The 15,834-nt window shown below is 40.3% G+C and overlaps 1 protein-coding gene across 4 annotated transcripts in view; it reads right to left on the bottom strand.

Annotated features, from left to right (window-relative positions):
• The window catches only part of GRID1 (glutamate ionotropic receptor delta type subunit 1), a 1,096,368-nt gene that overhangs the window by 203,936 nt on the left and 876,598 nt on the right, over positions 1 to 15,834 (bottom strand). For all 4 annotated transcript variants that reach the window (XM_061635045.1, XM_061635047.1, XM_061635044.1 and 1 more), the window contains one exon: positions 6,035 to 6,208. In XM_061635045.1, the coding sequence (XP_061491029.1) occupies positions 6,035 to 6,208 (174 nt within the window). The remainder of the gene's footprint in view (positions 1 to 6,034; positions 6,209 to 15,834) is intronic.

Below are 15,834 nucleotides of genomic sequence, written 5' to 3'. Positions count from 1 at the left end.
AAGGATATGGATATGGCCCACAACATGTTGAACCATCAGTCCTTTCCAATCCCTGCATAGTGCAAAGTTGCAATGCTAATGAAGAGGAGCAGAGCATCAGAAAAAGGCTGTGCTAGCACTTTTGAAAAGGGCAGCAATTGCCATCTAGTAGCCAGTGTGGCATAGTGGTTAGAGTGTTGGACTACGACCTGGGAGACCAGGGTTCGAATCCCCATACAGCCATGAAGCTCACTGGGTGATCTTGGGCCAGTCACTGCCTCTCAGCCTCAGAGGATGGCAATGTTAAACCACCTCTAAAACCACCTTAACCATGAAAACGCTATTCATAGGGTCACCATAAGTCGGAATTGACTTGAAGGCAGTCCATTTCCATTTTTTTTCATCAAATATAACATTCTTGAGCAAAGCGATGAGCACACTGGTGGCATTTCCAGGCAGTCTTGAAAGAAAGTGATTACTTAGATCCATTGCAATCTGGTTTCTGGCCTGGTTATAGGAAGGAAACAGCCTTGGTCGCCTGGTGGATGCCATCTTTCAGTATCCCTGACCATGGCTTCCTACTAGATCATCTTATTGGATTGGACGGGGGGCAGTTTTGTGTTAGCTCCATTTCTGAAAGGACAAGCCCAGCTGGTGGTGGTGCTGGGAGACTTCTGCTCTACCACATAACCTTTGGAGTATGGAATTTATTTATTTATTAATTACATTTATATACCACCCCATAGCCAAAGTTCTCTGGGCGGTTTACAAAATTGAAAAAAACTGAACATTACAATAAATAAACAATTTTAAGAAGCATACAAAGTTTAAAACCATGAAGCACAGATAAACAGGTTAAAAGACCTGAGGTCAGAGCCTGGGAGAAAAGGAAAGTTTTAATCTGGCGCCAACAAGATAACAATGTTGGCGCCAAGCGAACTTTGATTTGGACAATGGGTTTGAATGGGGGATACTGTGGTAGACCTCTTGTGGCAGCTGTTGTGAAGAAATATAATTTGCACACAAAAAATAAATCTTACAGAAGAGTAACTGGCATCTCAAAACACTGTTTTTTACAAACTTCAAAAGCAATACTCCCCAGATTACACTTCACACAGAGATGTGGATCTTTCAGAATATTCCAGTGTCTCAACATTCTCACCCAGGTTGCCAGGTTGCAACTCAGAGACTGTCACTGTGTTTACAAGACCACCACTGCTTCTCCTAGTCCTGTGGTCCACTCCTCTCCCTACCTTGCATACATGGGACTGATTCCTGGTTCCTAGAACTGAGAAAGAGTCCCACATGGAACAGCCCCTGCACAGTAATACAGTAAAGGCTTTTTTTCACTCTGGGGACTGTAACAAGCTCCAAATAATACAAATTTTACAACAATCTTATATGGTAGGTCACATTACCGATCAGGGTGAGGAATGGCTGAGTTTAAGTGATACTGGATTATCTAAGGACATTCATCGACTTCATGGCTAAGGTAAGGTTTGATCAGCTCACAGCATATGTATATAGCAACTAAAATTTCTCAGGATATTGTAAATGGTAATGTCAGCTGCCTCAAGTCCTTTCATCCTATATTTTAAATATTTAAAAACTCTAGGTAGTGAACTGAGTTGAAGTAAATCAGTTCCTGCACGCACACGCAGACACACAGAGTGAATAAAAATAACTTCAGAAAAATAAAACCAGAGTCATAGAGCTGTGAAATTATTTTTCAGCAATAACAGAAACCTACACCTTAGCTAGTAAATATATTATTAGAGGAGTAATGGATGATCTGCATCACATACCACAACTAATAATAGAGAAGGAGCCATTTTGAAAATGTGTTCACAACATAATATCACTATTCTGTCTAGGACAACTTACTCGTTCCCTAACACTGCAGCACTGTGTGCTTCTCCTTGCCTCCACCCCACATCATTGATGACCTCTGCAGGCAAGGATGGGAAAATGTGCAATGCTCTGGTGTTAAGTCACAGATAAGCTGTCCTACTAAGGAGCAATTAAATGTGTAGTTCACACTGTGGGAAGCAGGTAGTTGTTAATGTAACACATGCTTCCAGTCTGTTCAAGAGATACTGCCGTTGACTCGCAGGTTCAGAGAAAATATTTTAGTCCCCTCAGCCAGAAACATTTGGCTGGAATTTTTGTTTAATGACTTGTACATGTTGTTCAGTATAATGGAGCATAGAGTGACCATTTCCCCAGCATTCAATGCATATTAAGGAACTGGGTGATTGACCTGCTCTGGACAAAGTTGCCTTCACATAGACTGGGAGTGCTCCTAGTGTCAGCCTTGCCGCTTGAAGTTCAAGTAGCTTCAGTGGCTCACAGCACTTTTGGCTGGCCCATCAGCTACAACTGCTTCTGGACAGCAGTCCATGCTCTTTTAATCTCTGCTTGTGGCTGCCCTTGAAGATGGCATGCAAGTTGCAGCTAGTGCAGAATGTGGCAGTGAAATTGCAGCTGAATTATTTTTCATGTAACACCAGATCTAAAGGAACTGCACTGGCTGCCAATATGCTTCCCCTCCACTTTCAAAGTGTTAGTGAAGACATTTAGAATCCTGAATGGATTGGGACCTGAACACTTGAGGGAGCACCTCTCTGCATATATTCCTGCTTGAGATCCTCTCTCTCTCTCTCTCCTCCATGTCAAATTTAAATCTTAGTTTTTACTCAGGCACTTGTCCCACAGCGAAGGTAGTTCAGTATTTGACTTGCTTGGGCTGATTGCTGGGGTTGAGTATTTACGATATGACTACTATAGATTATTATATTCAGAGCTTGGAAAAGTTACTTTTTTGAACTACAACTCCCATCAGCCGAATCCAGTGGCCATGCTGGGTGGGGCTGATGGGAGTTGTAGTTCAAAAAAGTAACTTTTCCAAGCTCTGATTATATTATATAGCTTTTTATGTTCAAGAACTATTCTATTGTTGTACACTGCCCTGAGACCAACCAATATAGGCTAATATATGGAAAGAAAGAAAGAAAGAAAGAAAGAAAGAAAGAAAGAAAGAAAGAAAGAAAGAAAGAAAGAAAGAAAGAAAGAAAGAAAGAAAGAAAGAAAGAAAGAAAGAAAGAAAGAAAGAAAGAAAGAAAGAAAGAAAGAAAGAAAGAAAGAAAGAAAGAAAATGTGGAAATGTAGATGTCTGCCCTGAAGTCTGCCAACTTACCAATGAAAGACCCTGACAGACTTTCAATCTGGGTGGAATAAACATGCATAAGGGGAACTGCATCATGAGAACAGACTATGTGTGCTTGTTTAAACATCAGATGAGAGTCTGTGTGCATACACTTGTAGGCTCTCTTTAGCTGTTAAAACCAATGCACACTGCTCCTGTCCCATGCACATTTGTTCTACCTAGATCAAATGCTCTCAAAGAGCCGAAGCTAATCTGCATTCTGAAGCTGAACAGTGGTGAGAAGATCAGCAAGGGGGAAGGAGCAGGGTAAAGAAGAGCAAAGTGCTCAAAGTGAGTGCATGCCCCAGAAGCTGATGGAACACTGCCACTTGGACCAAAAGCAGCACATGAAAGGCTCTCATACCATTTTTAACCTGGCAGGGTCTCCATGTTTGATGTCTCAGGGTTTCTACCATGGTCCAGCATCCAACAACATGCCTCCAATTATGCTCAAGACCTTCTATCAAAGTCCTCCATTTGAAAGAAGCAGAACCTAAGTTTATTTTAAAAATTGGTTTACCAGAAAAAATGAGACCCAGAAGACAATGCCAGTAAGGTGACGGGAAAAGCTAGACCTTGCAAAATCAGAACACACAAGATTTAAGAGCAACTTGCTTCACTGTCTGAGCGTTACAGACAGTTTTACAAGGCATGTCAGACTGAGCTTTACAAGGCTTGACATCAATAAAGAAAATCTTTGGGAGATGTCCATTAGGGTGTTCAGAACTGAGCAGCTCCAAAAGAATTTTAACCAATTTTTTCAGATTAAAGTTAATATGACCAAAACATTTTTCTTTATTGGCTTATATTCAAAGCTGTTGCATTTATTTGCACCGATAAATACTATCCTAAGTAGTTGAGAGAATTTTGCTTGCTTAGTAGAGACTCACTGAAAACAAAACATGGCCAACAACAGCTAATAAAAAGGTTAGCCAGATATTACACATTATCTTGATTTAATTACTGTTAATAAAAACTATTGCTCATCTAGCAGAGAAAACAGAAACTCTTCTTCTATTAAAATCTAAGTGATATTTAAGGTCTAGGACATGGCAGCTAACACCATCATCCCTGCCCCATTGTTTCAGTCTCAACTGCTGCCAGGAAGAAGGACTAGGAGGTGCAGACTCTGCAGAGCCCAAGAGGCAGATTTCATTACCCACATACTTCTGTGTGTGTTTGTGTGTGTATGTAATATATGAGCCCTAGTGGATCAGACCGAAGGTCTATCTAGTTCAGCATACTATTCGCACAATTGCCAACCAGATGCCTATGGAAATCTCACCAGCAGGGCATTGGGACAATAGTACTCTCCTACTTGTATTCCCCAGAAATTGGTACTTGGAAGCAAATTGCCTCCAGTCCTGGAGGCAGTATATAGCCATCATGATTAGTAGCTATTGATAGCCTTATGCTCCATAAATTTATTGAATTGTATTTTAAAGCAGTCCAAGTTGATAGACATCACTAACCTCTCCAGAGGCCTGCTCCAGGTGCTCCCTCTGAACATAGTGAGGGCAACCGCTAAGGTGGCAGCCTTTTCAGGAGTGGCACTCCAGTTATGGACTAGCTTTCCCAGGATGGAATCACCTCTTGAAACTAGATCTTATAAATGAGTCCAATGTGGAATGTCAAGTCTATTAACAAAAAATGACTGCCATTTGCATGACGGCCTAGGAGTGAACACTTTTAAGTCAACAGGCAAACAAGTTCACAAGACACTTATGAAATGTTGAGAAACTTTTGCACAGGGTTACCACCCACTGAAATTCTCCATAATACACAATGGCTAAAAAGACAGACTGTGTCCTCCTTTGCATCAGGTTAACCTACTTTCAAATATCCTATGTCTACTGAAGATGGGTGCCTTGAGGGAAGGCAAAAGAAAATAAGCCTGGGCCACACAAATCAGTGGTACAGCATATGATTTGCATATAGAAGGTCCCAGGGCCAATCCCTGGCATCTCAAGGAAAGGCCCCTGTCTGATACCTTGGAAAGCCGCTGCCAGTCAGTGTAAATACTGACCTAGATGGACTAATGGTCTCAGGCAGCTTCCTATGACTTCCTTAAAATGAATGAAAAATCCTCTTTTCTGTTCTTCCCAGGATTCGACATCTGCTTGATTCCAGGTGTGGGATAATATATAAACATGCAGCCAAAGTACCCCTGATGACACCTTTTAAATAATTCTCACAATCATTTCTATGACAGTTGGTCAAGTCTTATTTGACTTTAAAAGGCCAGAAACCCTGAAACAAAATTCACTACACTGAACGATTGTGGTTGTTATCTAAAGTTCACACAACAAAACCACATGAGTATATTCTCAAGCGTCAAAACATTTCAAATTTCAGCGCACACAAAGGAACACAAGACTTAGATAAGTAATTTCAGCACAGCTCTCGTCAAAATCTCCATGTTAAACTTCCCTAGTCAATGCATTTGAGCCTATGAAATGGCTTAATATGTGGCAAGAGAACAAAGCACATTTTTTACACAAACAAGCTTCCTACAGGGATTTAACAGGAGTCAGTGCAATGGGTTGATAATATATGCCTAGATTATCAGATCTAAAGTGTTCAGAAACTAGGGGAGGGCTCCTGCTGGGAGGAAGGGCAGGATATCAATCAATCAATCAATCAATCAATCAATCAATCAATCAATCAATGGGCTGGCCAGAAGCCATTTGCATCCTATAAGTGGAACCCATGGAGACCCAAATGTTTCCATTTGAATTTCTCCTGTTCCAGTACTCGAGTGAAACTTTACTAGTGATGCCATGGACCATGTCATCCTCCAAGGGGAAGGAGAAGGGATGGGCCATCTTATTCACTGGATATGCTACTGACCTGAAGCATTTGAAGATAACCTTCTTGTGGGTCACAGAGGAGCGAAGATATCCGGTGGTTGTTCCTCATGCATCTTTGATTGTTCTCTCTTGACAGAGGGAAGATCTGCCGTATCACTGTCATCCTCCCAAGAGCACTGTGTACCAGTTCCAAAATTTCATTGTCACTGATTTCCTACGAGGGAAAAAAAACCCAGTTCATTAGAAATTTACGCCTCCTCCACCTCCATGATAAATTATTGTTTGCAAGCTTTTTTTTTGGGTAAAGATTACATCCAGCACCTATAATCTTCTGAGGGCATTTTAAAAAACAACACAGAGAACTTGATTCTCTGATTCATTTAAAACTAAGCAGATCTCAGCTTGGTCAGTGTCTGGATGAGAGACTGCTTATTAATAATGTCAAATAATCTTCTCAGACTTCTCAAGGGAATGGTAGGATGTAAGTGCAATAAATAAATAGATATAATAATTAAAACAGAGACAATTTATGCTTCAATGGTATTTTAATGCCCAACTTCCTTTTTTGTTCAGAATCATCAAAAGAAGATAGTATTTATTATTACATATATAAAAACAGTTAAAACAATTGCATATATAAAAACTATTATAAATACAAAAACATTTTCAAACAACATTACATACATAACATCAATTCAAATTCAAGGCAGATACCAACTGGGATAAAGACTTTTTGAAAGAGAAATGTCTTTAGCAGACTCTGAAAAGACAAGTCAGAATGGTTTGATATACAGTGGGAGGGAGTTCCAAAGGGTAGTTGCCACCAGACTAAAGGTCCAATTCCAACACTGTGCGGAACAGAGATCCTGATAAGATGGTATCTGCAGGATCCCTCTCCTGCAGAATACAATGACTGGTTGGGTATGTAGGGGATGAAATGATCTTTTTGTTATCCTGCTCCCAAGCTGTGCAGGGCTTTGTACACCAAAACCAGCTCCTTGAACTTAGCTCAGTAGCTATTGGCAGCCAGCACAATTCTTTTAGTAGCAGCATAACATGGTGGCAACTTTCTCCCCCAGTGAGCAGTTACACTGTGACATTTTGCACTAGCTGCAGCTTCCAGGTCATTGTCAAAGGCATCCCCATATAGAGTACATTACACAAATCCAGTCTGGAGGTTACCAGCACATAGATGACAGGGTTTAGGCTATACTGATCCAGAAACAGTTACAGCTGTCTTACCAACTGAAGCTGGTAAAAGGCACTCCTAGCCACCAAGTTAACCTGGGTCTCTAGCAACAGACATGGGTCCAAGAGAACTCCCAGACTATGAACCTGATCCTTTAGGGGATGTACAACCCCATCCAAAGCAGGAAAGTGACCAGTTATCTGGACTTGGGAACCACCCACCCACACTGCCTCCATCTTGCCAGGATTCAGAGTCAGTTACTGGCCCTCATTCAGCTCACCACTGAGTTCAGGCACCAGTCCAGGGCTTGCATGGCCTCTCCTGATTCATATGTTATAGAGAAATAGAGTTGGGTATGGTTGGCATACTGATAACAACTCACCCCAAATCTCCTAATGACTACTCCAGATGGCTTCCTGCAGATGTTAAATAGCACGAGAGACAGGTTGGTACCCTGCAGCACCCCACAGCACAATTCCCAGGTGGACAGGAAACAATCACCTAATGCTATTCTCTGAAACTAATCCTGGAGTTAGCACTAAAACCACTGTAAAATAATGCCACCAATGCTCATCTTACAGAGCCAGTTCAGGAGGATGGCATGGCCAATGGTATCAAAAGCTGTCAAGAGATCAAATAAGAATAACAGGGTTGTGCTCCCCTTGTCCTTCTCCTGACAAAGATAATCCATCAGGGTGACCAAGGCCCATTCAGTTCCATAACCAGGCCTGAACCACAACTGGAATGGGTCAAGACAACTGCTTCATCCAAGAGTGCTTGCAATTGTGGTGCCACAACCTACTTGAGCACCTTTCCCAGAAGATAATTGTGACCAGGGGGCAGTTTTTATATATCAATGGGTCCAGGGTGGGCTATTTCAGGAGTGGTTAAATTGCTACAACTTTCAAGATGGTTGGGCCCACTCCTTCCCATAAGGATGTGTTGACCACACCCTGGATCCTCTTTCTTTTGCATCCAGTTAAGATGATGTCGATGAACACAAGCTAAAGTCAATGCAATGCCTTTGGTTTGATCCAGCATAGCTCTTATAGTCTTATTATCTACTTCCTCTTGTGGCAATGGGAAAAGTCTTGGTAAGAAAGGTATTTTGAAAACCTGACATAGTTCTCCTTATTACTGAAAACACATGATGATTCAAAACTTACTGTTTTATTATACAGAGTGGTTCTTTATATAGGTACTGTGGAAAGGCTGCAGGGAGAAGACACAACTTCCAGGTTATAATATATTAACAATGGGCTGTTGTTGTTGTTGTTGTTAAGACTTGGGAGGTGGGTGGGTGGAGTGATTGAGACAGACAGATGGAACACACACAATTATTAGCTCAAACACATACAAAAATACGTTCAACTATTATATGGGGATATATAAAGATGGGGGGGTATGTGTGTACTGCCTTCAAGTTGATTCAGACGTATGGCAGCCCTATGAATAGGGTTTTCATGAGGCTGAGAGGCAGTGACTGGCCCAAGGTCACCCAGTGAGCTTCATGGCTATGTGGGGATTCGAACCCTGGTCTCCAGGTCCTAGTCCAACACCTTAACCACTACACCACACTGTACATAAATACTCTTGTTAACCCAACATAATGAAAACACCCCACATTCCCCCACTGAGGCATGGATCAGTTGTCATTGTCTTGGTCCAATAAACTATGGTTTGGGAATAGAGGGGATAGCTTCCTTCAGAGGAAGCTAGTTCTGGCTCTTCCCATTGGCTTCAGTAAAAGGCACCATCTCACAGTTGCTAAAGGCCGCTTGCAGCCTCTGGAGAAGAAATGTTCCACAATCACCACTTCAGCCCAGAAACTGCAGAATGTATGTTTAAAATTCTAGGAAATTCAGAAAGTTAAATGCAAATATTATTTTAAAGAATCTGGGGCTCCCAGTATTCATTCCATTTGTGTATTTATTTATTTGCACACAAAGAACATAAATTATTTTGTTTGCAATACCTAGCTATTTTGCTCAGGGGAAATATTTAAATCTACTTTAGCTGCATTCAGTTATCACAACACACATTGCAAAATGAGACAATTATGTTTCACATTAAAAACCCGATTTTCCTATAAGTAATGACGGAAGATTATAAATTTTAATGACATTAATTATTTACCAAATCAAAAAGAGTTCCAGGAAAAAAATGTCCCTGAGAAAAATCCGAAGATTAAACTTTAATAGGCATGAGGATCATGAGGTTGATGAAAAATCTGTAGACTCATACGCAGTATTTACAGCAGCGCTGGCACTTTAAAAATGTGAAATGGATTTCCCATACTTATGGATTTAGGTTTATAAAGGAGCAGCAACCTGCTGGGAAAACGCAAGTGTTAAACATACCTAGCATCAGCAGTTAGCATGGGAGGTCACCTGCCAGGGCGCAATGCAAACAGGAGTTCCTGAAACTGTTGTTGGATCCAGACATTTTGTTTTGCCTTATAAACCTGGTCAAACAGGAACACAAAGCTACACAACCTCAGCAAAACCATTATTACAAGCTGCCATCTGCTTACTCAGTTCCTCATCCTCTTTCTCTCCGGATTCACAGGACGACAAGGGAGTAAGGAGACACTGCCACCATTGTCACTCTTCCATTGGGTTCACAAATGCCTTGCAGAGTAGCCCAGTGTTACTGCATTCCCTGACTACACACAAAAAACCTTGAGGTGGCCCTGCAGTTCTTCCATGTGGCTTAGGAAGCTAAAATACAGCACATATGTTTCCTTAGACTACTAGAAAAATCTTATGATACTGTATGTCTCCTCTTTCTTTCTTTCTTTAAAAAAGCAGGGCACACAATATCTGTCACCAAATAATCAAGATATTCCTGTCCACCCTCTTAGGAAATTGAAACTGGTTAGGCATGTAGCCCAAAACACATTGATCAGCAGAAAGGACTAAACATCCTTACATCCAACAGTCAAAACTCAGGAGATGTCAATAAAAAGAGCAAGAACCTTTTGGAAAAATGAAATATGGATAAATTATCCTGATATTGGTACCTTAATTATCATTAGAAGAAAAAAAATGAACCTATTATGTTTCAACTGCTTAAAATAACTTGGGACAAATACTGCCAAATGAACCTTCATTATTACTAAGGAAATAGAAGCCTGCTTATTATGTCCCATGAAATTCAGGGGGAGCCACGGAGAACTGAGTGAGCCCTCTCAGCATATCCCTGCCCTTTGGCCTTCGTCCTGCTACAGTATGATGGAATCCAGGAAATACTTTGTATATATGCAGGCGGGCCCCGCTTATAAGTCAGGTTCCGTTCTGGACTGCCGCCGTAAAGCGAAAATCGCCATAAAGTGGAACCCATTGACGATAATGGGCCGCGTCACGCGAAAATGACATCAAAATAGTGTGCGACAGGAAAAAAATGCCATAAAAGTGGAACAAGAGCCTTAATGTGGGGACTTAGCCTAATTGAAAGCCGCCGCATTAGCGAAGCGCTGTAAAGCAAAGCGCTGTAAAGCGGGGCCCTACTGTATATAGAGAGAGTGACACTGTCCTTATACAACTGTCACAGTTAAATATCTGCAAGATTACTAGACCATATCAAAAAAGGAAACACCCAAATTAATCTTTAGTCCTAAAAGACCATGGCCTCTGCCATCTGTTAGGCAGTTATGCATGGCTGCTGCTAAAAGAAGCAGTAGTATAAACCTTTCCCTCAGTTACACGTTTTTGGCTACAAAAATGTGATTTGACATCAACACACTGCCTTTTTCTAGCCAAAGAAGTGGAGCAGGGAAGCCTGAAATGCAACATCATTTGATGTGTTTTGTAGGACTGGAAGATTTCCCAGGAGGAACATGGTCCTGGGGCTGAAAACAGTTTCCTACTCCATTAGAGGGGATGGGGGGACCCTTTCAAGCCTTGTTATAAATTCGCCAAGCCACAGAAGGACTCAACGTAGAACTTGTGTTTGTCACAAAATATCCCAAGAATTATATTCAGTAAACAGTGTTGCTTATGGTATTTTAAAATTTTGTACCTCATTATCAAGTTAACACCATCTTATTCATTAAAGCTCTTTACTGCTCTGTTCCCATCAATATTAACAATGGGGTACATCCAGGCTAGGGATGGAAAGATCTGTCAGCTTTGGTTCCCTCAGTTTCTCACTTTTCTAATGTTAAATTCAGTCCTGTACATTTTTGCAATTAAAAAAAAAATCATCCTGAAAATTCTCAGCCATTTTAGTGCGAATTTCTCCAATAAACACAATTTTGTAGGCAGTTTTGACAAAGCTACACATTTTTGCAAACCATTTCTCATTACATCACGCCTTTTTGCATGTTATTTTCATGCATATATTCATTTTTATGCACACTTTCCCCTAATATATGCATTTTTGTAAATATTGTTTAGTTGACGAACTGCATCCCAAAATTCTAATAAATGTGAATTTTGAAGGATGGCTGTGTTTCAGTTCTCATATTGTTTCAGAAAGTGCAAATTTGATAAATTCTGCTTGAAATGCAAACTGAAACAAAATTCTCACCCATCCCTAATCCAGACTAAGTTAGCTGAACTTAGATGAAATCAATGGGATAAGTCAGTCATGACTAAGGTTTCAGCGGGAACTAATTTAGAGGCTGATGCACACAGATGCGAAAGGAGAGTCCAGAGTTATACGGTGCATAGTATAGGAACATGGAATGTGAGAAGCATGAACCAAGGAAAGTTAGAAATTGTCAAGCAAGAAATGGAACACATCAACATTACAATACTTGGTGTGAGTGAATTAAAATGGACGGGAATGGGACATTTTCAATCAGGCAACTACAAAATATTTTATGCAGGAAATGAGAAATTAAGAAGAAACAAGGTTGCTTTAATAGTGAGAAGTGATGTAGCAAAAGCAATTAGGAGCTGCAACAGAAGGTCTGAGTGAGTGATATCAATGAGATTAAACGGGAAACCTATTAACATAACCATCACCCAAGTCTACGCTCCAACGGCAAATGCAGAAGAAGAGGAATTGGAGATATTTTATGCAGAAGTACAGGAAGAAATTGATCACACACCAAAACCAGATGTGCTGATAATCATGGGAGACTGGAATGCAAAAGTAGGGAACAGAGAAGAACTAGGAATTGTGGGGAAATGGGGCTTAGGAGACAGATATGAAGCAGGAGAAAGACTTATTAAATTCTGTGAAGCCAATGATTTGTTTCTTGCCAACACATTTTTTGAGCAACCGAAAAGATGACTGTACACGTAGACATCACCAAATGGTCAATATAGAATCAAATTGATTATATAATTGGCAGCAGAAGATGGAGAAGTTCCATACTTTCTACAAAAACAAGACCAGGAGCAGACTGCGGTACAGATCATGAACTGGTCGTATTGAAAATCAGAGTAAAGCTAAAGAAGAAGAACAAAGCAATCGTAATGCCAAAATACAATTTAAATAGCATCCCAGAAGAATATAAAGATCAAATAAGGAACAGGTTTGAGGCTTTGAACTTAGGTGACAGAGAACCAGAAGAATTATGGCATGAAGTCAGAGAGATGATGATGATAATGATTGTTATTGTTAATTTCTACCCCACCTTTTGGCCAAAAGGCCCTCAAGGCGGCTTACAAAACAATAAACACAAATATAAAAATATATCAGTAAAAACAATACAATTTACAAAAAGCAGCAGTTACATCCAATAAAAATACATGAACAAATTACAAAGCAAAAATTCACTCCTCTCTCTTATTGGCCTTCTAAAAAGGAGCCCAGGAGAAAAGATGGGAGGCAAACGCTCATCTCCAAATTGGCAGAAACACATACAAAAGCAAGAAAAGTTTTACTAGAAGGAACAGAGAGAGGAAGCTGGTTCAGTAATGGCGGACGAGGGAAATAGCAGCGGAGTCAATACCGTTCTGGGAAACGTATCTCTCCAGCAAACCTTCCCAGTCTAGGTTCAAAGCATTATCAGGGAAGAATACAAAAAGAATACCTCTAGTTAAAAAGAGAGAAAGACCTCAATGGATGACTGAAGAAACTCTTCAAATGGTTAAAGAGAGAAGGAAAGCAAAAGCAAAAGGAGATAGAAACACAGTCAGAACCCTAAATGCAACAACACAGCTACCAGTACGTAGGGACAAAGAACTATTACAATAGTTACTGTACAGAAATAGAAGAGGACAACAAAAAGGGTAGAACAAGAACTCTATTCCAAAAGATTAGAGACATAAAAGGGAAATTTAAACCAAGAGTAGGGATGTTGAATAATCACAGGGAAACACACTGACTGACTGAGATGAAATAAAAGGAAGATGGAAGCAATACACTCAAGAACTCTATAAAAGAGATGCCAGGATGACAGATTCATTCACAGAGGAACTGTATGATGAAGAACCAGACATTTTAGAATGTGAGGTGAAAGCTGCTCTTAAAATACTTGGAAGAAACAAATCACCAGGAACAGATGGCATACCAACAGAGTTGCTACAAGCTACTGAGACTGAAGCTGTCCAAATTTTGACAAAAAATTGTCAAGAAATATGGAAAACTAAACAATGGCCCACAGACTGGAAGCATTCAAGATACATCCCAATTCCAAAGAAAGGGGATCCCAGGGAATGCAGTAATTATCAAACTATTGCCTTAATATCCCATGCAAGTAAAGTAATGCTCAACATTCTACAACAAAGGCTCTTATCATATATGGAGAGAGAAATGCCAGATGTCCAAGCTGGATTTAGAAAGGGAAGAGGTACCAGAGATCATATTGCAAACGTACAGTGGATAATGGAATGGACCAAGGAATTTCAGAAGAAAATCATCCTGTGCTTTATAGATTACAGCAAAGCCTTTGACTGTGTAGATCATAAAAAACTATGGAATGCTTTAAAAGAAATGGGGGTGCCACAGCATCTGATGCACAACCTATACTCTGGACAAGAGGCTACTGTAAGGACAGAATATGGAGAAACTGATTGGTTCCCAATTGGAACGGGTGTGAGACAGGGGTATATTTTATCACCCTATTTGTTTAACCTATACACAGAAAATATCATAGGGAACAAAGGATTGGACCAAGGTGGTGTGAAAATTGGAGGGAGAAATATCAATAATTTAATATATGCAGACGATACCATACTGCTGGTATTTTATCACCCTATTTGTTTAACCTATACACAGAAAATATCATAGGGAACAAAGGATTGGACCAAGGTGGTGTGAAAATTGGAGGGAGAAATATCAATAATTTAATATATGCAGACGATACCATACTGCTGGCAGAAACCAGTAACGATTTGAAATGAATGCTGATGAAAGTTAAAGAGGAAACATCAAAAAGACCAAAGTAATGACAACAGAAGATTAATGTAACTTTACAGTTGACAATGAGGACATTGAACTTGTCAAGGATTATCAATACCTTGGCACAGTCATTAACCAAAATGGAGACAATAGTCAAGAAATCAGAAGAAGGCTAGGACTGGGGAGGGCAGCCGTGAGAGAACCAGAAAAGGTCCTAAAATGCAAAGATGTATCACTTAACGCTAAAGTCAGGATCATTCAGACCATTGTATTCCCAATCTCTATGTATGGATGTGAAAGTTGGACAGTGAAAAAAGCGGATAAGAGAAAGATCAACTCATTTGAAATGTGGTGCTGGAGGAGAGCTTTGCGCATACCATGGACCACGAAAAAGACAAATAATTGGTGTTAGAACAAATTAAATCAGAACTGTCACTAGAAGCTAAAATGATGAAACTGAGGTTATCATACTTTGGACATATAATGAGAAGACATGATTCAGTAGAAAAGACAATCATGCTGGGAAAAACAGAAGGGAGCAGAAAAAGAGGAAGGCCAAACAAGAGATGGATTGATTCCATAAAGGAAGCCACAGACCTGAACGTACAAGATCTGAACAGGGTAGTTCATGACAGATGCTATTGGAGGTCACTGATTAGTAGGGTCGCCATAAGTCGTAATCGCCTTGAAAGCACATAACAACAACAACAACAACTTAGCCTGGATCTAACCCATTATTTTAGAAAGACGCAATGACAGCTGAATATTTCTGGAAGATCTACCCCTTATGCGAATAACTTAAATCACTTGAGTTTTGGAGGAAAAGCATAGACACCAATGGATTTATTAGCCAAGAGTGGCATCAGGCAAGGGAGAAACAAAGCCACTGGCACAAACAATGAATGAAGCTATAAGGTGAAAATGGAAAGTAAGGAAGTCTAGACTGTGGCAGAGATAGCAAAGTAAATAATCATCCATCATGCATTGAATGGGTAGCATGGCCTCTGACAGTGAAAATTAGAAGAGCAGGTGTTGAGAGTAGCTCTGCGAATTGGGCAGAGATGGGGAGGACATTAAATCAAGGATCCACTGGAAGTTGGAGAGAAAGAAAATGAACAACAATAATCATGTAGCCCCGTCCTATTCACATTTATTTGCAAGGAAGTTTAACCGAGTTCAATATTACTAGGGAAGTATACACATGGTTCTAGCCCTAGACAGGCTCTAGACAGAGTCTTAGAGTCAATTCACACATTATGAACCTGTGCTGATATGTGCACCTAATTGTACATAGCAGCGGTCTAGTGTCACATCATGCACAGTGTGACAAGGAATAAAAATACACATGAAAGCCA

The sequence above is a fragment of the Rhineura floridana genome, chromosome 7 (genome assembly GCF_030035675.1).
Source record: "Rhineura floridana isolate rRhiFlo1 chromosome 7, rRhiFlo1.hap2, whole genome shotgun sequence".
NCBI classification, from domain to species: domain Eukaryota; kingdom Metazoa; phylum Chordata; class Lepidosauria; order Squamata; family Rhineuridae; genus Rhineura; species Rhineura floridana.
This window is presented reverse-complemented; position numbering and strand designations above follow the sequence as displayed.